Source organism: Periplaneta americana, chromosome 7 (genome assembly GCF_040183065.1).
Source record: "Periplaneta americana isolate PAMFEO1 chromosome 7, P.americana_PAMFEO1_priV1, whole genome shotgun sequence".
Taxonomy (NCBI): domain Eukaryota; kingdom Metazoa; phylum Arthropoda; class Insecta; order Blattodea; family Blattidae; genus Periplaneta; species Periplaneta americana.
In genome coordinates, this window is record NC_091123.1 from 186,062,341 (window position 1) to 186,087,135 (window position 24,795).

Genomic DNA, 24,795 nt, shown 5'->3' on the forward strand with positions numbered 1-24,795 from the left:
GTAGAACTTGGTTATAACGACATCCAAGGGACCTTGAAAATTATGTTGTTATAAACGAGTGTCGTAGTAACCGAGATTCATATTATCAGTCTAATGAGGTGGAAAATGAAAAATAATAAACATAATTAGGCATTTTAGATTTATGTATTCACTTTTAAGCATACCATGAACATAATAAAATACACATATAATTATAATACAGTATTCTGACTAAAACAGTTTGTTCAGTACTCATCAAATTTCTTACTTACTAGCGAAGTAATCAGTCATTTTACTCTGTTGTCTTCTACTTGCCCAATACACACTTTCTAAATTACGTTCTATGTTCATTATTTCAGTTGCAATGTCACTGCTCCCTCCCCTAGCTTCATAGAACATGTTCATAATATTCTTATGGCTTCTAAAGCGTCACTCACTTCTTTTAGTGGCCATACTGCGTTAAGGGAACGAACAAGTGAAAAATGTGAAAAAATGGAAAAAAATACAAATTTTTGTTTTTATGTTCATAATTTTATTTAAACCTTCTACTTTCATAATATGGCCTCATTTTTTATTTGGGAGCCCTTTAAACCGTGTCACATGACGTTTAAATGTCTGCTTGCACGTGCTTCGTTGCCCTTTAAACGAGCTGTCAGCTCTAAAGTTTAATGTTGAGCTTTGTAATTTGAATAAAGCGGGCTAGTTTTTTTTCTGGTGTGTATCTAGTGAAATTAAGTTTGTTGTCACTCCTGAATATACTATCAGCTTGCCTGTCAGCCCTGCAAATACTTCGTTTTGAAACTGAACGGCAAAATATTGTTTGTGGACCGTTTCTTCTCGAGTTTGTGCGTTTGTACGTGAATATTCATACTTGTTTTGCTGATTTCGTGTTATTTAGGATGTTATTAAAGTTTTACACTAATTTTGTATTCAATTAGTTGTATATATTAGTGTGAATAAGTTAGTATAAGTGCATTAGGTTAGGAATCGTCACAATAACATTCAAGACCACGTGTATAACTCAACATTTAGCATTTTAGGCATAGTTTTAGTTTTCTAAACATGAATAGACTAAGTGACATTCATAATAAGGGCAAGAAACGATCAAAATATGCTAATAGGGCTAAAAATTTAGCAAATATAAGGTGGAAGAATGCCAAAACTATTGTGGAATGTGTGCAACAAGAAAATGTGTTAGGCCTAGTTGGTGATAATGAAGATCAAGTGTCAAAAGAAACAAATAATAAAGTGCTAGTGAGATAAAGTTGATAAAATATGGCAACTTGCAGGAGAATTCAAATATAAGTGCCCCCCAGTGTAGTGAAGACTACACATTAGTGCATGTAAGTTTGTGGAGTGAACTGTATAAAGGAGTAAAATGTGGTGAATGTGGAATGGATAGTGCAAAAGCTGAGCTTACTGAACCATCAGGCTTTGCACTTAAAGTGATAGTGAAGTGTTATAATTGCAACACAGTGTTGAATGAAATGTATACAAGCCCTAAGGTAGGTAACACTGAGTCAACTCGACCTCCCTTCGATGTAAATAGGAGAATGGTCAACGCCTTTGTTACCATGGGAAAAGGACACTCTGCTATGGAACAACATTGTATGGCTATGGGTATGGCAGGTTTGAGCTCACCATCCTTCAACTCTCACCTGATAAAACTGACGGAAGAAAACAAACTTGTTAGACAACATGTGTTGAGAAATGCTCACTCTGCAGTTAGACGAGCTCACATGGAAGTGGACAGTTCTATTAGTGATAGTGATGTTATAAATATTGGTGTGTCATACGATGGCACATGGATGAAGTGTGGACATACATCAAAGTATGGTTTAGGTTTAGTCATAGATATTTTAACAGGGCTAGTGTTAGATTTTGAAATAATGTCAAAATATTGCAGTACTTGTGAAAAGACAGAAAAAAAAATGGATGTTGCAAGTGACGAATATAAACAGTGGTATCAAAGTCACAAAGATGCTGGTGTTTGTGAGAAAAATTTTGATGGATCTTCAAATGCCATGGAGATGAAAGCTGCAGAAATTCTCTGGACCCAGTCCATTAGGTTGTGTAATATGAGGTACACAACCTTATTGTCTGACGGGGATGCAAAAACACACCATCACCTTCAGCAGCTTCAAGTTTATGGTGAAGGCATTGACATTAGAAAAGAAGAATGTGTGAACCACGTTGCTAAGAGAGTAGGTAAAGGTCTACAGAATATTGTTAGGGAATGGAGAGGGACAGATTCCTCAATCGGAGGCAAAAAAAAAGGGAAGTCTGACTGCAGAAATGATACCTCGACTACAAAATTACTACAGAAAAGCCATTATTGATAACATCCCCGATGTAAACAAGATGAAGAAAGCCATCTATGCAACACTTGACCATGCAATGTCCACGGATGACAAGCCCCTGCATTCAAGATGCCCTAGTGGTGAAAAGTCATGGTGCTTCTTCAACCGGGCCATTGCGAAGCAAGAAGCTGTTCCGAAGCATGACTTGAAAACCATGAAGACAGTGTTGCGACCTGATGTTGTGGCTAAAATCATGCCAGTGTACTGTAGACTAGCTAGTGATGAACTTCTTAGCAAGTGCACTGCAGGAAAAACTCAAAATGTGAATGAAAGTGTTCATAGTGTGATATGGCGGAAGTGCCCAAAAGAAATTTTTGTATCAAAAAAAAAACTTGAAGTGGCTGTTACTTCTGCTGTGACTGAATTTAACATGGGTTGTACAGCAAACATTTCCATGAGAGATTTAGTGTCAACAGTGAAATTATCTCCTGCAGCATACAAAATTGGCAATAGGAGAGACAAGCGTCGACTGCAGCAAGCGGCTACTTCAACCAGTGAGAACTTCAAAACAAGCAGGAAGAAGCTACGTTTGTCAAAAAGTGTCACTGAAAGTAGGAAAAAGCAGCAGGAGGGGTCAACATATCAGGCAGGAGGGTTTTAAGCAATTTCCATAATGTGTAAGTACTCAAACATAGTGTTGTACTTTAAAACTTGATTTTCTCCCTTTTAAATTTTATTACATTTTAACATGTTCAAATTGCTCCATATGATGCATTTCTTAACCAATAGTGATGAAATTTTTACCACAAGCCCACATTACCTAAAGGAAAAAGACTGTCACATGGATTTTTAAAATATTTATTATTTGCCAAGATATAAATTGATTAAGATGCATGAAATTAATTTTTTTCTTTAAATTGGCACTCACCCAGTTTTGAATTTTTTTCTCAGTAACTAAGAAGTGCTAACTAAAAATCATGTGATAGATGTTTTATTATTGTTAGAGGAACTGTTCTATATTTTTTTTAAATTCATAATGTTAAGCGTTCATCATGCAGCATTTTTTAAATATTAATTAGTATTAATTGGTAAATAATTAATTTCTTCAAAACTAATTAAGATACATTGATGAAATTTATAGGGATGTTTTAAATACATATCAGCACTCTGTGGTAAAAATTTCAGTCCATTAGCATCACAAATGCATAATTTGAATATTTCACTTGTTCATTCCCTTAAAATGCGTGCACTTAGTAAAAACTTCCTGTCGAAACTGACCGCATGCAGGTACCATTAATACCGCATGAATTCGGGCAGGTTACAATGGGATGAGGAATCTGCCTGCATTCCAGAGGTCTGTGATAGAAGGGGACAGTAGAGGATTTGCCAGATTTCAGCAAAATACTTTGGTTCTTAGAAAATTGTATTCCAAACTGAGGTTTAAAATGACGTTATATGCGAGGTAGACACATATACGTTTGTCGTATTAAGCAAGGTAGAAAAGCATATGTCTTATGGGGAAATTAGTTGGGACCACAGAATATTTGACGTTATAGCCGAGGTGTCGCACAAAACGAGGTCGCTATAACCAAGTTCTACTGTATATGGTAATATTTAATGTAAATAAAAATACAAAATATCTCTATGTCAGGCACTAAAGAATAGTTTTAGCTATAAAACAGTGAAAAAACTGTCGCTCTATCTTAAAAACTGCATGAGCTATCATGTTTCAAGTTGCATGTCAAAATTATAAACAAAATAATTTTTAAAAACAATTTGGACATAATTTCAAGGGATGTGTTCATTCTCTTTCTGGTACCATTCTCAATTGTATAAAAATTTTACAGAGCAAAATTATACAAAACAAAATTTTTTGTACGTAAAAGTGTACATACACCTTAATCAGTCGAACAATGAGGTGATACAACTTCATATTTGTAAATTAATGTTTCATGAATTTATAGAATTAATAATTTTCTGTTGCAGGCTCAGAATTAGCATTTCCAGCGTGTGTGGTGAATGGAACAGGTGTGAGCAAAACATTCCAGATTCTGTACCGCAACGAGGAAGTGCTTCTTGACGACGTCATCATGTTCCGAGCACACATTCTAGTTGATAGTCATAAGGTGACATAATTATAAATAGTTAAACACGAATTTAGTCCTGTTTATCCGTCCTTTCATTTGTTCATCCTTAAATCCAACTGTTCATCAGTGCTTTTATCCTCCATAGATACTGTTTCGGAAATTCTGCCTTTATTTCAGTGCTTCTTACCTATAATCTAAAGAGCATTCAGCTTGGCTTTCGGCCAGGAACACGCACATCAGACCTGTGTTATAGAAATCCTTCCATTTGGATTCACACATTTCTGACGTCTTTTGATGAAATTGTTATTCACATGCAATAGTTCTATGTATTTCCATAATACTAGCAATTTCTCTGCTTACACTGTCTCTAAGTTCATCCATAAGGTGAGATCCACACCTGTGGAGTAACGGTCAGCGCGTCTATCCGTGAAACCAGGTGGCCCGGGTTCGAATCCCGGTCAGGGCAAGTTACCTGGTTGGGGTTTTTCCCGGGGTTTTCCCTGAACCCAATACGAGCAAATGCTGGGTAACTTTCGGTGCTGGATCCCGAACTCATTTCACCGGCATTATCACCTTCATTTCATTCAGATGCTAAATAGCCTAGATGTTGATACAGCGTCATAAAATAACCCAATAAAATAAAAATCCATAAGGTGAGGGTTATTTCTGTATAGCCTATTGTATTTTTAGAGTTTTTTTGGAATGTGAATAATAGTAATTTCATCAAAATATGTCAGGAATGCAAATCTAGCTTTCAGGTAAAGCTTCCTGTGAAGCAGACTTCAATAATTTCAACGGAAAAATTGTTCCGGAGCCGGGTATCGATCCCGGGACAATTTTTCCCTTGAAATTATTTATCTCAGGAATGTTTAAATGTAGAAGGACAACCGAACAATTCCTATAACACAAATTAGTAACCATTACTTACTTACTTACATACTTACTTACTTACTGGCTTTTAAGGAACCCGAAGGTTCATTGCCGCCCTCACATAAGCCCGCCATTGGTCCCTATCGTGAGCAAGATTAATTCAGTCTCTATCATCATATCCTACCTCCCTCAAATCCATTTTAATATTATCTTCCCATCTACGTCTCGGCCTCCCCAAAGGTCTTTTTCCCTCCGGCCTCCCAACTAACACTCTGTATGCATTTCTGGGTTCGCCCATACGTGCTACATGCCCTGCCCATCTCAAACGTCTGGATTTAATGTTCCTAATTATGTCAGGTGAAGAATACAATGCTTGCAGCTCTGCGTTGTGTAACTTTCTCCATTCTCCTGTAACTTCATCCCTCTTAGCCCCAAATATTTTCCTAAACACCTTATACACAAACATCCTTAACCTATGTTCCTCTCTCAAAGTGAGAGTCCAAGTTTCACAACCATAAAGAACAATCGGTAATATAACTGTTTTATATGACATAAAAAATATAAATGCGTGTATGCTATTATCAATCAAAGTTATATGAATAAAAACACACGGGAGGTTAGAATCAATATTGACACAATCTATGCCAGCCATGCAAACATGTCTGATGCACGTGTTCCCGGCTAGAAGCCAGGCTGAATGCTCTGTACTAGTTCAGTTACACTTTGTGAAGGTGTTGATTTGTTGTTTAATACTGAAACGCACAAAGAAACAAATGAATCAAATAAAGTAATCTATTTTTAGGGTCTTGATTATAATTAGACATCGGATTTTTAGGCACTACAAATTGCAGTTTTAGGCGCCTAAAATAAGCTCAAAATTTGTAAAATTAGGCTCTATTTTAATGAAAATAGGCATTTTAGGCACATCAAGGTATCATACTTATTTCTTTCACTGAAATTTTTAGTTATACACTAAAATACGCACAAAAAAGTATGTTTAAACATTAAAAAAGAATACTATATTATATTTATAAACAGAGCTGCACAAATTTAATATATTGAAACTAATGAAATAATGATTATTGATATCAAGATTACTCATTTTAAGTTATTGAAATTCAGTTCCATGCTCAGACTTTATTATAATTATCTGCACAGTATACCACCAGAAATTGTGATTTTATGACACTCTGAAGGCCAGTACAGCTAATCGGTTTCAGACCGAAAACAGTCATTTTTATAGTATAGTATATCTCTGAATCGGTAGCAGTACATGTTGTGATTGTTCCTGCTTCAAAACTAAGGTTGGTTCTTTGTCGGCATTTATGCCTCCAAACATGTTAAATTCGGTGAAATCTATTGCGAGTGTCGTCAGATTCAAAACATTTTGTTTCCTTTATCAATGGTTTCATGGCTGGTGTGAAGCAAACTTTCCACTTTTTAAATGCCTTAAATTTCGCAGTGAATGCATGTATAAATTATAAAAAGTAAGAGTAAAATGCGAAACTTTACAGTGAGTTAGGCATTTTTAGGCGAATATTAACAAATTAGGCTCTAATAACCGTTTTAGGGCATTTTAGGGCACTATAAAACTCTTTGAATACCTTTCAATTTCCATGAAACACAAATATTAATAATTATTTTTACTTTTCTCCTAAAGAAACAAAATAGGCATTTGCCCTAGAATCCGATGTCTGATTATAAGATAGCAGTTATCGTACCAATATCTGTATGGGTTTCATTGAAAAGTTATTATGATTTATATAAACAGTAATTAATTACGATCAATTATTTTGTTAGTTATTATAACTGTATGATATTAAATAATTGTGATATATGGGGTGTTCAGAGCACGAGGGAATCAAGTCACAAAAATAAACTTTTCGGAAAATTAGACTTAAAGTCTTTATGTATAGACACTGGAGGAAGCAGATCCAAAGAAAGACCGAGGAGCAGATGGGAGGATAATGTATACGAAGATGCCAACCTTATTGGTGCACGAATGTGGACAGTCATGGCCAGAAGTAGAGACGGCTGGAATAAAATACTGAGGAAGGCTACGACTCTCAATGGGTTGTTGAGCCAATGATGATGATGACTAAGGACCGGATTTTTATGTAATATCAAGGTGCTAAATATGTACATATTTATGTAAGAAAAATAAGCTGAATATGTACCAAAATATGTAAAATCATCAAAATATTTAATATCAATATCTGGCAGGTATAGGATAGGTAAGACTCTCCAGTTGTGATTTCATAGAGCACCCGACTTTTTTACCGCTCACTTGACACATTACTATTTTTCCATCTGTAGGTCCACACCTGTGGAGTAACGGTCAGCGCGTCTGGCTGCGAAACCAGGTGGCCCGGGTTCGAATCCCGGTCGGGGCAAGTTACCTGGTTGAGGTTTTCTCCGGGGTTTTCCCTCAACCCAATACGAGCAAATGCTGGGTAACTTTCGGTGCTGGACCCCGGACTCATTTCACCGGCATTATCACCTTCATACCATTCAGACGCTAAATAACCTAAATATTGATACAGCGTCGTAAAATAACCCAATAAAAAAAAACAAATCCATCTGTAGTGAAAGCTTCGTCCATCACAATCCATGATTTTACTTTTGTCGTTAGGATTGAAGATACAGGGCCATTTTAGTTAGTTAAAAGCAGTAGATAAACTCACTTGCACTTTATACTGTAAGTACTAAAACTAGAGAACTGAGTGAAGTGAATGACACAACAGTACTGCAAGCACTGTTTCGCTTTACTGGATTAGGAGAAAATAAGAGGAGATGTGGGACACATGCATTTTAGCTGCTCCCTGTAAGAAACAAAGTACCTACTAAAACCTCAAACTATAGGCATTTACAAACTGTTGTTTGAAAAGTGACATTCCTGTCTCATTCAGGATTATTCCAGCCGAGAACCATACTTCCTAATTCCTCGGAAAATTCCATTTCCGTATAGATCTACTAAATTTAAAATAAAGATGTCAAGCAATAACCTGAAAAGCTATTTTAATCTTTCAACATCTTTCCAGTTTGTTCCTTTACCTCATCTTCTTTTCAAAAGTCGGCTACTTTATTGCGGCTCATGTCAGACTTGACACGGGTTTTCCATGGAAGGATTAGGAAGAGGGTGGGTAAGGTTGCAAATTGCATGGGAACGGCTTGTTAAGACGTGTGCAGAACAATTAGAGTTCGAGAAAAATCATATCATCCTCGTCCCACTCCACCTCAAGAAGGCAACGCTACTTCCCCAGCAGAAAATTTTTTTCCCCCCTTTTGGAGAAGTAAAAATGAATAAGCCCCCTAAATATGTAGATTTATGTAATATCAAGCCATAATATGTAATGTGGCGTAAATATGTAAAAATATGTAGTATCAAATTTTAATATATTAATGGTAATTACAAGATTCGCAAAGATTTGTTATTTATATATGGTTAGGCTGAAAGGAATATAATATGTAATTATATAAAAATCCAGTCCCTACTAATAACCCATTAAAGGTGAGTGTGATTTTAAACATCTGCGCCGTTACAAAGATTGTAAGGATATGGTTCTTTTATGCTCTGAAAGTAGCCTCATCTTAGGTATGTACAGATGAAATATCTCCAAACTGACCAAAAGTGGACTTGATTCTCTCGTGCTCTGAACGCCCCATATAGGTTGGATAAAAAGTAATGGCAACACTGCTGTCACGTGACAATGGTGCGTTCGAGAGCTGCAGCTGTGCGGACATGAACAAGGACTGTTAGATTAGTTAGTGTAGCCAGCAGCGACAGTACTCTGTCAATCTACTGCAGTTTGTAGAACCTTGACTTTCATAGGGATAGTGCGAGCGCCCTAAGATCATGTTTACAAAACTAGAGCAACGTTCCTGGATCAAAATTGAAGTGGCACGAGGTCGTAGTGCACAAGAATGTTTTCAGGGACTGCGTGAAGCATGTGGCGATGCAGCGTTGCCATATCGCACAGTGGCACGATGGGTTAAAGCATTCCGGGAAGGCCTTGTTGGAAGTGCTGTGAAGGAGATGTTCATTGTGGCGTATGACATTGATGGGGTAATACTGCACCACGCTGTACCTCCAAGGCAGACGGTTCCTGCAGCACCACCTTCGTCCAGCCCTCAGGAGAAAACGACGACACTTGGTGGTATAGAACCCCAACATTCTTCATGATAATGCAAACAGTCATACCGCTGCTGCTGTTAAGGACCTCTTGCGTCACTGGTAATGGGAGATTCTGGAACATCCTCCGTACTCACCCGATATTGTTTATTGTTAATAAAATAACATTGACAGAAATACAATCTTAGTTCTTCCCTGAAGGAGTAAAAAACTCGTGCTCAGGGAGATATCTAAACACAAAGGTAAACACAAAGATAATTTTTTGACACAAACTGGGTCAAGAAAAAAAAATTACAGGATTAAATTAAATTTAAAAATACAATTTCAATTTTAACAATTTAAGTCATACAAATACATATACATATTAAATCAATATATTGTAAGTTTTATTAGTAACAACAATGTAATTTATTCGCCACAACAATAATTCCTTTCTACAATTCGCCTTAAACGCTCTCGTCAACAATTGGATCTTCACTCAACAAAGTATTCGTTATAGCACTCCACCGACGACAATGACAGTTTACTTGGATTATTACGCACAACAATGAACTGTTAATCTTAACTAATATTTACAAAGCACTATTTACAAATCAGAACTACCAGTTCTCAGTTCACAGTTCTTCTATCTCAGTCACTCGAGTTCACAGTATCTCGAACCACAGACCTTCAGAGACAGTTCACTGTACTCGAACTCGGGTCCCTCCAACTGCGGTCCACTGCACTCGAACTCAGGTCCCTCCAACTGCGGTCCACTGCACTCGAACTCAGGCCTTCGGATGCTGACGCAGATGCGGACGCACACTCGAGTCGAACTCTGGCTTGCTTGCTCTGGCTTACTCACTGACGGAATAACTGAAAACTCTGCTCTAGTTCGCTGGCGCTTCTTCTTTTATAGCAAAATCATAGTTGCGAGAACCTTCTACAGGTGTGTAGAGAATTATCTGGATATCTCCACTTCGACGCATTTTCTGGAAGGGTCGAGAAGGTCCATTCCCCCTTACTCCGCATGCAGCAGTTGCGCGTGCACTCTCCCCTCGTCGCGTGGGCCTTTCCCTTTCCCCTCGTCGCGCCGTCCCTCATGCTTCATGAAGCCCGCGCGATATGCTCTCTCTCGCGGGACGCTGGTCGTGAGTTCGAATCTCACGTCGCTGTCACAATATATTCTTTAAAAATTAAATTCCTAACGCTATTTTTGAAATTCCTGATACTAAAATTTTCCAAATCTGGATATTTAGCAATTATTTTATTGTATAACCTTGGACCAAAGTAGGCACCATGGCTCAGAGCTGTGCTTGTGAAACACTTTGGTTCCTCTAGTCGTATAAAATCGGATCTTTTAGTTCCATATTTATTATGATACAATTTGAATTTATTACGGTTTTTATGTATGAAGATTAATAAGGCAATATAATACATCTGTTTAATTTTCAAAACATTAAAATCAGTAAACAAAAGCTCGGATGAGTAATCAATTGGTTTATTAAGGCATATTTTAATGATTCTTTTCTGAATAAGTATTAATGGAGTGAGATTAGAATTACAAGCATTTCCCCACCCTAAAATTCCATATTGGAGAATGGATTGAAATAAAGCTAAATAAATGAGACGTAAAATATTAATTGGTAAATATGACCGAAGTATAACAAAGATATAAATTGTTTTACGTAATCTATTGCATAAATATGTAATATGTGTGTTCCATCGTAAGTGTTGGTCGATTGTAATGCCTAAATACTTAACTTCTGAGGATTCGGTTAATATGGGACATTCACAATTTTGAGAAGAACAATCTGAATGATGAATTTTGAGTCTAAAAGAAGATTGAGGAGATTGAAGACCACTGGACCTTAGTGAAAATGGAACAACAGTTGTTTTGGATGTGTTTAAGGAAAGAGCGTTAAGATATGATCCATGCGATTACGATCTTTTCACCAAAGTGAAAGAACCACTGCGAGGGACCCGGTACAATACCAGAGATGAACTTATCCGTGCTATAGGGCGGTCAATACGGAACATCAACAAAGATGGACGCGCTGATGGTGTACGACGCCTTCCAAACATTTGGCAAAAGGTGATAAATAAGGGGGGCGACTATATTTAAGATACATAAATGTTGTACCTTTGTGAATAGAGCCATGTCAGAAATATCGAACTGTTGCCATTCCTTTTTAACCAACCTATGTATTGATCTGAAGTTAATTTTTGCCTAATCCTTTGATATTCTAAATTAACATTTGCTAATTATGCATAATTTTCAACAGTAAATTGTATGATATGTCTCCTGTGCAATGATTTCAGATTGAAGACACTCTGGAGCGCGCAGACTTCACACTAATGGTAGAACTGTGGTTCACAGACCAGACGTTTGGTCCAGACCAGCACAGCTCCATATCGTGTGTATCAAGTCGCACACTGCAGCTTCACTTCTCCCCAACCAGAGGTCTTCACTATCACCTACCCGTCCTTTTTGACTACTTCCATTTGGCTGCCATTACTCTCACGATCCATGCTAGCCTTGTCGCCTTGCACCAACCCTATATAAAGTGAGTAAAACTGTTTCCTTTCTAAAAATCATGTTTTCTTTGTTTCTGCTTGCAGAGACTAGTTCATATTATATTTAAATTACATATCGAATTATGTTGTGTTCACAGAATTTGCTGTTAAGCTGTAATATAACATTGTGAAGAAGATACGGTATTGCGTTTTCCAATCGTGTGATCAAAATTAACTTCTCCGACATTAAGGGCTATGTAAAGATTCCATCCTGAATGTCTCATAACGATTGAAGATCTGGAAAGAACAACCTCTTTTTGTTTCCCATTATGTTAAACTCACCAGAAGCGTCACTAGGTTAGTCATGCATAGCAGAAAATTTTGAAAAATATAACTCTGAGCATGGAATCTATAAGTAATTACGAAATGTAAGAAGAATTAAATATCAACATCTCGGTTGAAAATCCAGAAATTTTCTTCCACTGAGGAAGTCTGAAATCTTATAAATACAGGGCTATTCAGAAAAGAAGGCGCACATTTCAAATATTTATTTCTTCCAAACTACAAAAGATAGAAACACAATTCCAACGTTCCTGGACAGACGAAAGTTTAGATTTTTTAACAGTCCGGGTAGAAGTTCCAATCATGGCTGCATTGGCACTAGATATACTCGTATTTTAATGACCGTGTGGCCACTATGCAATTGCAATATTATTATAATATAAAATATATCGCTACTTGCTAACGAATTGTACCCTATATTTATAAACATTTTTCCTAAAAAAGTCGATTTTTTCAGGAACGGAGAAAAATATTTTATTATTTAAATATGTTTTTTTTTTTTTTTCGTGAAACTAAATTCGTTAAAATGAAATATTCTAACATTAACATAAGAAAAAAGAAGGAAACAGAAAATAATTTCGTGATACTGAATATTTTGTTATACTGCATTCGTTCTAATGATATTTTACTGTACTTACAAATATCAGGACTTGTACTTAATGTAAGAGTATAACAATTCACTGTGTTCAACACATTACCATTAAAAACGCGATAATTGTAATTTTTCAAGCTCTGTTTCCATATCTAAGTTAAATTTTGTATCATATAATTAAACTGTGTTTACAATGTCTTGTAAGAATGTATATTAGAGGAAATAGTCATGTTGAATTTTAAAACTGCTTATTTTTCAGAATTTGGTATTTTATGTGCATTATAAAGTATGTTCAAAAACAGTGGTTCCACAACGATACTTTAGTTCTGCAGTTGATTTCAAGACAAATTAAAAGTTTTAAAACTAATTAATTAAATTTTATTTATCACCCCGCCAACACATAAAAATGTTGTTGAAAATTTTACAAACATATCTTCAAATTTCTAATGCCTAAATTAAGAATAGCAATTGAAGTAAAACATGATCTTTCTATCGTTATTTTCCAGTTTTTAAATAGCATCAGGTTATTCCTTCTTGAGCTGCATTGAACTGTTATTTCATTTGAAAGTAATTTCTAAGTTAAAGGTACAAAGATGATCTTTTCCTATGTCCATAAAATGTCATGAAAACGAACTCCAGGCAAAGTATATGTGGAGAGATTGCGTAAATGTATTTATTTTTTTAATATTTGTACCTAAATTTGTTTATAATACAAAAGCTGTAATACAAATGTTATGCCAGGGTTAGAAATTGTAAGTAGAAGTTACTGATGAACATATGTTGTTGCTACATATGTATATGTTGGAACAGTTTTGAATACTTTCCAACATGACTCAAATTTAATATGGGGAGCCAATGTTTTATAAAATACACACCTTGAAGCATAATATGAAATCAGTTGAAGAAATCTGGGAGGGATATAATGATCATAGTAGTAATAATAATAATAATAATAATAATAATAATAATAATAATAATAATAATAATAATAATAATAATAATTTGGTTCCTCTTTCTCTTTACAGCATATGTTGCATGTATTTTTCTTCCTTGTTGTGATCCTTTCCTTTCTTCTTCCATCTTTCACTCTGCACTCCTCTAGCTTTGTGGAGGCCCTCGCACCAAGGGCACAATCCTTGTAGCTATTGGAATCCAGCCAAGAAATCGGCTATTCGAAGTAGCTATCATTTAAATTGGAGGCCTTGTTGGAATATGAGCATTCATCTTTTACTCGAAACAAGTCTGAAATTTTGAAATAATATTCATATACATTTTTCGCTTCCTTTATATCTAAGATGATAAAAATCTGTTTGTTAGATCCACATGTAAATATGTAGATAATATTTTACCAGAAGACTTTTTTTTAAGGTTATAAGCATTAAATATGTTTATGTATTTTTGTCTCTCTTCTAATGTTTTTTTTTCTTCTGAAGTGTTTATTTTCAGAAATATATTTTTCTTATATAGAGATGGCACAATACAAATTTGTATTTAAGATACAGTGCCCCTGTTTTATTATCTTCCTAATAAGCAGAACTTAGCATTATGAGGTTACCTAATGCTCCATCACACTTATGGTCAGTTTCTCCAAGAAATGTTTAATTTGGCTTAACTAGTGTTAAATTAACAGTCTGTTTATTTTTAACGTTTTGTTAATGTATTTTATTTTCCATTTCTTCAATATCGTTTTGTTTAAAACAACCACACTTAACTATAATAGTCGTTAACACTATTTTAACCACTCAATAGCAGTTGGTAATGATTTTCCACATGTAAGGCAATTTTTTATTGGCTGATATTATTCTTTAAATTCTGTATTGTAGAGTAAGTCATGAAACATGTATAAAATCATAACCTGGTACAGTAGGCCATGGTCGATAAAGAAGAAGACAAATGAAAGTTGTAGTTGTCTGCTATTGAATAATAATATTATTACAAAGTGAGGTTATAGTACAAATGCTAATAGATGACTTCTCAAAGAAGCAATTTTTGCTGAAAACTTTTTAGTATAATACCGTACTCACTATGTATTTTGAAACATTCTGACATTGGCTATAGTTAGTTGAAAAGAGCCAGTATCATAGAATCAAGAGTAAATAGTAGATGCTGAATTGGAGTAAGTGGTCTATTTCTGTTTGTAGGATTTCAAGTCTGGTTTAAATTTCTTGTAAATTTTGAGGCCTACTTGTTTTGAAAATCTATATTGTCATAAACTGAGTATCATGCATAATATTATAATATATAAATCATCATTCCTAGTTACCTTGCCACGTTAAGATCCCACATTTTCTAAATATTCAATAAATACGAGCTAAGTATCAAAATAAGCAGCGAATATGACAATCAGTTCACTTTTGAAGATTATCTTCCCTATATTATCTTTCCAAAGTGTCTTTTAAATGTTATGTTATCAGTCATTCACGAAACATTCCTAAAAGAGAGTAATAAAATATTATTTTCACAAGTTCTGTTTGAACAGCTGTGGTGTCATCTGCCATATTTAACTATCTGTCAAATGAGTTAACTGCCTAAAATCCTACATCGTTAACAAACACTTAACAATCTGTTAAGCCAAACTAGTGTTGAAGACATGAAAAAACTATATATTTAACAAACTGTTTAGAGTTTAACATTCTTTAAATGTTCTAACAATACTTGGAGAAACCGTCATTACACTGGTTAACACTGAGATAACAATAGGATAACTCACCCAGTCCCTGTAGAAGGGAGTTCAGTTTCTTGCTAGGTCTGGCAGTCAGTTCGAGTGGATTTTTTATATGGTGATCATGTGATTGACATGAATATTTGTTGGTTTATTATGCAACAACGAGTGCATTATCTTGTTAGAAAATTTAAAGAAACTAGAACTATACAAGGCAAAAAAGCTATGGGAGGTAGCGACATGATTTAACTAAATTATAATAATGCTTGAGTATAAATTTTAAAATGAAGCTACCGTACGTATTTTATTTTGATTAGTAATGCAATAACAATTAATGGCAATAATAAGTAACTTTTCAAGCATTCTTTTGCTACTATCTTGTAGACAGAATCTGGTAGTGTAGCTTCATTGATTGAAAATATTGCTTAGTGCTAAGGAAGTAAAACAGATGCACTGGAGAAGATATTCATCAGTGCAACAAAGTTGTGGTTTTAAATGTTTACATATTTGTAGATAAAGTTCTCCAAGTTCTTGCATGTGATTCTTAACTAACTGTTCAGTATTTATAATAATAATAATAATAATAATAATAATAATAATAATAATAATAATAATGAAAATTCTTCATTGTTGGATATACACTTTTAACACTTACCGGAATAATCACTGATTAAATTTATAATTTCTTTTCTGTGTTAACATTTGAAAATTACCTGGCTTAGTATACATACCCACAGCACATCCTGAACACTCAACTGAATTTCAAAACACACCCTTTTCGACACAATCATGAACACACCCTACCACAACAGGAAACCAGAAGATAGCATCAGCGAATAGGGATTATAAAGAATGGACACTGAGCGAATTTTCCTGTGTTTTGTTTCTCTGTGCGCCGGCATTTAATTCTACTTTCAAGCGCTAGAGGTTAGTGCAATCGAGCATATGCTAAGATAATAATTGAGAATAGAGTTCAGACACAGGATCCAAACATCGCCTACCTTATTGCATAATCCAGTAATGCTTTGCTTCAAATAAATTCAAGTTAACAGCTTTTCCTTATTTCTCAGTGACAAACTAGTTGTAATAATAATTTTTAATGTTTCAGATATAATAAATTATATTATAAAATAATATAATACATTATAAAATTATGTATCAAATTCGTTTAATATTAGTATACAATATAATACAGGTATATGGTTTTACTTCTCATAAGAGTTTTGTTTTTCCATTTTCAGCGCTATCAAATCATTACATATTTTAATTGTTGTTGGGGTCAACGTCTCAACTGTCATTATAAAGGAAATCTAGAGTCCAGACATTACAGTTAATGACGGATTTATTATTTTATGGATCCAATTTATTTTATTTGAGTACATAATGTACCTAGATGTATTAATTATATGTGTTATATTTCCGCTGTGTCGACTGCTAGCTGGTGTGATGTCAGCGCCAACTCTAGGGAGAAAGCAGAATCTCACGCTCTAGCTGGCTTGAAGGTCATTGAAATCAGTCCGGCTACATCAAAGGTATCGACGCGAAGTGTCCATACTTAGTTACCTATACGCTGATAGCATGGGACCTTCACTAGGCTTCGAACAATGAAGAATACCACTTCGAAAGTAGTCAGCCAGGTATTTTTCTAGCACAGTAAAGAAGTTAAATGATGATGATGATGATGATGATGATGATGATGATGATAATAATAATAATGATAATGATAATAATAATAATAATAATAATAATAATAATAATAATTTATAGTTTATAATTTATATTGTACATTGGAAGTGTAACATATTTCTTATATTATCTTGTAATTTCATTTGTTATTTATTTTATGTATTCTGATGTAGATAAGTGAATATGTTGAAATATGCTCTTTTTCCTCCAAGTCCTTTCAATTTCTCTAGCAGTTGTATACGTAATAAAAACAGAAATAAGCAGCAACAGCTACAGAACTTTTTGCAGACAGACTCACTAAGGACATCAATATCGGAAGTGAAGAGATTCTAGTAAGAATTCTAAGTGGAATTAATGCATTTATTCTTATGAAAAGATTGTTTAAGCTCGTACATTAATTAATTGTCTGCAAAAAGAAGTCCTTAGATACTTTTTTCTTGGTATACTTTGTTTAGTAACTGGTAAATAGAACGAACACGTTGGGTAAATGATGGTGCACTAATTCTTGCCACATACTAGAAATATTGTTCGCACCTCTGAATTCCTCACTTGTCACTTCTTGATGTTATGATGTAATACTGTGAATATCTTAATCAGTAGTTAGTCCTTCAAATCTAATTTCAACACAAAGACAACACATCTGTGTGTAATTTGTGTTCATAAGAGACCATTTTTCAATATTGAACAGTTACCTATCAGTATGCAATTTCCACATTTGTTGCTGCATATAACAAGTCAGGGATTTGAATCGTCAAATTATTCAATGACAGCCTACTTGAGGTCTTGAGAAACAGAACATAGGAATGTTTCATGACATCGTGAAAGAATAAATGACATATCTCGGAGTGAGATAGAGAAAATTATGAATATATTACTATTTCTCTTTGTAATGCTAATGCGAAATTGTTGAAATTCGAACTCACAGCATTTTTAGAGATTAATTCTGGTTTAGATAAATATATTTGTGATCTAAACAAAAGTTTTAATTATTCTAACATCAAAGAGCATTATATAATAGAGTTGGGTCGATTCGTGAACGAATCGTTCATTCGAACGACTAATAATAAAGAATCGTAAGAATCGACTCGTGGTATCAACGAATCGTCGTTCAAAAGAATCGTAACGATTCGTCGTTCAAAACAATAGTAACGAATCGGCATGGTAACGTAACCCACGATTCTATTTACTTGTTTGATGTAACCTGTCAGCGGACATTTCCGAACCGTGCCGAATGCTACCAAACGAGAACGAAATCAAAATGCTGCATTTGTTAAGTGTGGAAAATAATGAACACAAACCTGAAATTTGCATAGTTAAATAGAGATGTAATGCAAAAAATGTACTTCATAATAAGGTTCAGTTGATAAATTATAATTTAGAAACACTATCTTGGGTAATTTTGTAGACTAATGGAGGTCATGCTGAATGGTTCCAGCCAATGAGAAAGAGACAATCCAATCTCTCGCCTCTTATGCCATCTATGCGAGAGATGTAGAACGTTTTTGTTCTACGCATGGTTTGCAAAGGAAAGTGTCCTGCGAGTCGTTCATTGACGATTCAAAAGAATAGTTTGAATCGCAGACTGAGAAGAATCGTGAACGAATCGTTAGAATCGATTCGTAATGTATGATTGAATCGTTGGAATCGACTTCTGAGAAAGAATCGTGTTGCCCAACTCTATTATATAATGCCCAGCATTTTGGGATAACGTGTTTGTTGTCTGTTTTAAGCAAAATTCTTCATGATTGCCAACTTCTATTAGGCCCGATTGTATAAACCATTTAATCTTAGATCAGAGGTTAAATTGATCCTTGTTTCTGCTGAACTTGGAATTTTGTATTGTATAAAGTCTAATCTGAGATTAATTTGTCTCAAACTAAAGTCAACTTTGACTGAAGAAATTTCTCCGATTAAGTTAGATGATCCAAGTTCAGTTATTTCTTTTCTGTTTGAAATATACGAGTGACAGATTGTGCAAATAAAATATCCATTAATATTAATATTAATAGATATGATAGGTACATTTATATATATTTCTTTCAATTTCTTGCCTTAATACACAAACATTCTTATATTTTATAAGGCTCTATCGTGTTCAGCAGTATCAAATAACATAACCTATAATTATATTATGTTTATAACAACCATTAATTATTAATGGGTATGATGAGTACATTCATAAATTTTCAATTAACTGTATTACTGAACGAAAATTGTCGTTTTATAAAGCTTTATTATGTTTAGCAGTATCAAACACCATAACATGATAACAAAACTGAGAACAGTCAACCTTCTTCTTATTGTCCGCCATTATTTACATTGCACAAAAAACCAGTGTCTCCAACAGAGTGTACGGAAAGTCGCCAAAAAGTAGTTGTAAAGTCGCTAGATTTCTCATTATCAACAAAGAAAGATAAAATTTTGTCACTATGGGGTGCTAAAAAGGTCACTAAATCCATATTTAAGCAATATAAAAGTTAAAAGAAATTGTTGTTGAAAAAGAGTTAAAGTCGCTAGATTGGCAACACTGAACAAACCTGTCCGCGCATCACGTATTTCACCTGTTTATGCGATGTTGCCAAATCCTTTTCACGTGAACTTAGATTGCATTTGAACCAAGGTAATTTGATCGCAGAAAAGTTTTATACAATAAAAGAAGTGTCTGAACTCGGTTCACTTTTCGATCTTCGATCAAAGTTGATCTTTAGTCAGGGAGTTTTATACAATTGGGCCTTAAAGTTTAAACACTAAATATGATGTGCTTTTAAACATCGTGTTTTAATATGCATTGATTAAAGTAACAGCATATCAAAATATCACAGTGTTGTCATTTTTTTTAAGAATAACACAAATTTTTTGTCGTTGAGATGAGAGAAATGTGTTAGTGTTCACCTGACCGAAATAATAAGAGCATTTCTGAAATATATGACATTTGGACTTTTGTTTGTAATAATTCTTGTAAGCAGTGAAATGGTTTCACCCTTCCTTTGTCACAAGTTGAGTGTTGCATACCTACTTCCTCTGCTGTTGCTGTTGCTACAACTGCTGTTTATTATCTCTTTCAGGCTTGCTAGAATTTGCGTACGGGTGTATATTATGTTTAATTATTACTTTAAGCTTGCTAGAATGAGTTTCGTATTTTATCTTAATTACAAATAACATGATAGTGAAGATTTCATTGCTAAAATTCATGTAATATATACCTCGAGATAGTTGTGATATTTCGAATATATTGCTAATATTCCTGATTCCGTAGGGAGGTTCAATGTTGGTGAATATAAATATGTATACGGTACCTTATAATTCGGCACAGGCACAAAATTATATGCCCTATACTGTGAAGGAAAATATATGTTTATATAAACTGTTCTATTATAACAGAATTTAGCTTATAAATAAATTATTTTAGGAAACAACGACAATACACAAACTACACCAATACATAAACAAAATACACCCAAAACTCCAATACATACTGCAACTCGAAAACAATAACTCCATAAATTTCCTAGACATCACCATAACAAAAGTTGACAACAAACATACCTTCAAAATATACAGAAAATCGACCACCACCACCACACACATACACAACACATCTAACCACCCCACACAACACAAACATGGTGCATTCAGGACAATGGTACACAGATTACTCAACATACCCATGAGCCAACAACACTACAATGAAGAAGTGAACACAATCAAATACATAGCACAAGAAAATGGTTACAACCCAAACATAATAGACAACATCATAAGGAAGACAAAACAAAAACTCAACAAACTCACAAAACACAACACAAACACAAGAACACAAGAAATACATGACACTAACATACGAAAACAAAAACACACACAAGATCGCATCCTCATTCAGAAAACAGAAATACAACATAACATACAGAACAGAAAACACACTACAAAGACATCTCAACACACAAACAAATAAATACAACCACACAGGCGTATACAAACTCACATGTAATAGATGCGACAGTTTCTACATTGGACAGACAGGCAGATCATTCCAAACTCGATACTAAGAACACATTAAAGCAATAACCAGGGGACTCAATACATCTACATATGCCGAACACATAACTAGTCAGTGACACAGTTCATCTGCCCTGGAAGGAATGCGGAGTTGGGGTAGTAGTTTCGCACTAGTAGTGGATGGAGAGAAAGTTAGAAATGTAATGTAGCATGCATTACAAAAACAATGATTTACCAATTCCGCACCATGTTACTATGGAGTACACTACACTTGAAAGTTATATTGCTACGTCTTAACTTTGAATATATATTTACACCAGCAATTCTATTAAGCAAACGTTCACCTTCGTCTTCCAAGTACAAATTAAGAGAGAGAAATGTTTTTTTGGAGAAAATAGAAAGGGGATTAAGCAGAGGATATTCACACCAAAAGTACCGTTAGCAAGCCGCTTGCTCCAAAGTTAGCCTCACACCCCTCTAAACAACACCCCTAACTTCCCCAAGGTTCAGGGCAGATGAGCTGTGTCATCGACAGTAATGCTAACCACACATACAATAACATAAATACAGATATGGAAATCCTACACATACAACCCAAAAACCAAAAACTCAACACACTAGAACAATATGAAATATACAGACATAATAAAACACACCCTGATCAAATTCTCAACACACAGATCAATTTCAGAACACACACACTATTTGACATCATATTTCAACACTTTTCAACAATCGAACGCACCCACACAACAGGCAGCGAAGTTCGAGATGACGCCGAGATCTAGTAGGCTCTGAGGATGGTGTGAAGAAGCACCGAAACAGCTGTAAGCCGCACATGCTTACACAATTAACACGAGTAAGATCGCCATTTAATCAATTATTTAGAAATTTGTACATACATTACGTGTATTTGCACACATAATGAACCATTAAGCTTTAATAAGTTTTAGTGAGTACAGTTAATGAAATAGACATATATTGCGTTAAAGTTATTAGTGATATCTGGGACATTCATTAACATAAACTTCGATTTCACTAGTAGAATTACAGAACAGTAAGTGAAATTATTACAGATGACCCCTTTGTGTTACAAAGTAAAATTGGTAGTAATCGGTGGCGGTTCCTCCATGGAACAGAGGGAACAGGCTGTTCCCTTCCTCCCTGTCCCCTTAACTGAGATTGTGAGATATGCTTCATTCTAATGGACAGGCCTACTTGCAGTTTTCGAAAAGCGAAAACAGCTATCGTTAGCAGGCTTATTGCAGCGAAGTGTAAACGACTCGAGCCCTTCTCGTCTGCTGTGTGTGATGATGTGAGTGGGAGTTGCAAGCAATGTTTTCTCCGAAGCAGGCCGAGCGGACACGAACTTACCCGAGTATCGTTGGAAGCTGTAAAGTTACCTCTTCCCTCGCGGAGTATTGAGAAGTGTGTAATATACTGTTTCATCAAGCTAGTTTATTTATATAGTGATAATTCGGAAAACAATTAAGTTCGAAGAGTTTTTCGTGTGACATAATATAGTGTGTGAAATTATACAATAGTCCTTTAAAAAATCCGTACGATTTACGCATTCACGGCCTGAGTTAAATCTGACGAAATACTGGCAATGGAACAGGTGACTGCTGCCTGTTCCAACTTCAACGAGGCCGAGCGCGAGCGCCCTGATGCGAACCAAGACAGCGAGTGTTGTGTTATCGATCAGCTGAAGTCGAGAGCGTTTAGTTCGATCAATGTTGCTGAGAAAAGCGCGGTTATTTTGAATGGCAAACCTACTCCTCTCCTTACAGAACTTAAAACTAAAACAAAATCTTATACAAGACATTTTCAAAATAGTTACTTAATTCTGTGAAATGGTTAACTAGGTCAAGCGGTAAATTGTAGGTTTAATTTAGGTTTATTTATTTTTAGTTAACGGTGTTATATATTTAGGTCTAATAATAATAATGATAATATAATATAATTAATTTGTTTTATATTAACATATTCTTTTTCTAATTAAGTTGTAAATGAAGTAAAAAAAAAAGAATTGATAATGTTGCTAAATCATAATACAGATTACTATTACTATTATTATTATTATTATTATTATTATTATTATTATTATTAGTGTTGTTTCTGACCTGTTCCCCATCGAGAAATAGCACCGCAAGCCACTGGTAGTAATGTTTTATAAAGGATCGGAACGGAAAGTGCACTGTGCAATGTACTGTTTGCAAGTTCTAGCAAGCCTACTAATAGCCAAGAAAGGAAGCGTGTTAGAGCTGGAAAACCACTGATTGCTTTGTGTTTTCTCCCTGTTGCATGCTCAGGAAAAGTATTCTGCACTATGTGCAGAGTTGGTGAGTGACTCACTTTGTGCCATGCTTCTATACTTCACACTTGGAAGCATATGTGTTGTAGGATCCACTTATGTATCTACATAAGCACAGTAAATTGTAGATGTACACATTACGAGGTATGCTCTCAAATGTTTAAATAGAAGTTGGAAAATTTATTTTTGCCTTACACTGACATGTTATGAGTACCGTATCTAGACAATAATTGAGAAATAGAGTTATATGAAGCTTTAATAGTGATTTAAATTTAAAAGGTATGATGGGGCCGATAAGCTAATTTTCAATAATAACAATCAAAGTTTTATCATACACCGTCTATGCTTATCCATTTAACAAATTTATTGGTTCTACAATACTTTGTTACATTTATTTGATTTTGAACGTTTTCGGCTTTATTGAGCCATCATCAGAATCATTTATGCCCATATGCATGAGAAAGGTACACATATATGCAATACTTACTTACTTACTTACTGGCTTTTAAGGAACCCGGAGGTTCATTGCCGCCCTCATATAAGCCCGCCATTGGTCCCTATCCTGAGCAAGATTAATCCAGTCTCCATCATCGTATCTCACCTCCCTCAAATCCATTTTAATATTATCTTCCCATCTACGTCTCGGCCTCCCTAAAGGTCTTTTTCCCTCCGGCCTCCCAACTAACACTCTATATGCATTTCTGGATTCGCCCATACGTGCTACATGCCCTGCCCATCTCAAACGTCTGGATTCACACATATATGCAATACAAATAAATAACCAAATAACATCAAATAACATATCATTCTATGGAAGTGATTAAACATGTGGCAATATTAAAACATTACTGTATAAAACTGGCTATGTGAGCCATAATCAAGGTGTTAAAATTATTTAAATTATTACATGCTAAATTTAAATTATAATACAATTGTAATTAAAACGGGTTTATGTCTGTGTTGAATTCCAAATCTGATAGTGACTTGATGCGACGAAATGATGAGTGTTGCGGAGCTGTCCTTGTGGTCGCCGAAAGTAGGGAGTTATCAAGCCACTATCAGTTTTATACAGTAATGTTTTAATATTCCCACATGTTTAATCACTTCTATAGAAGGATATGTTATTTGATGTTATTTGGTTATTTATTTGTATTGCATATATGTGTTTCTTATTGAATTTGGTATTCCCAAGAAACTAGTTCGATTAATTAAAATGTGTCTCAGTGAAACATACAGCAGAGTCCGTATAGGTCAGTTTCTATCTGATGCTTTTCCAATTCACAGTGGGCTAAAGCAAGGAGATGCACTATCACCTTTACTTTTTAACTTTGCTCTAGAG

The 24,795-nt window shown here is 34.8% G+C and overlaps 1 protein-coding gene across 5 annotated transcripts in view; it reads left to right on the forward strand.

Annotated features, from left to right (window-relative positions):
- LOC138703836 (protein FAM135A) overlaps positions 1–24,795 on the forward strand; it is a 320,424-nt gene that overhangs the window by 200,106 nt on the left and 95,523 nt on the right. For 3 of the 5 annotated variants that reach the window (XM_069832052.1, XM_069832053.1, XM_069832056.1), the window contains exons 4-6: positions 4,266–4,405; positions 11,670–11,914; positions 23,455–23,484. In XM_069832052.1, coding sequence (XP_069688153.1) covers positions 4,266–4,405; positions 11,670–11,914; positions 23,455–23,484 — 415 coding nt within the window. The remainder of the gene's footprint in view (positions 1–4,265; positions 4,406–11,669; positions 11,915–23,454; positions 23,485–24,795) is intronic. The other 2 variants (XM_069832055.1, XM_069832057.1) reach the window with 1 other exon arrangement.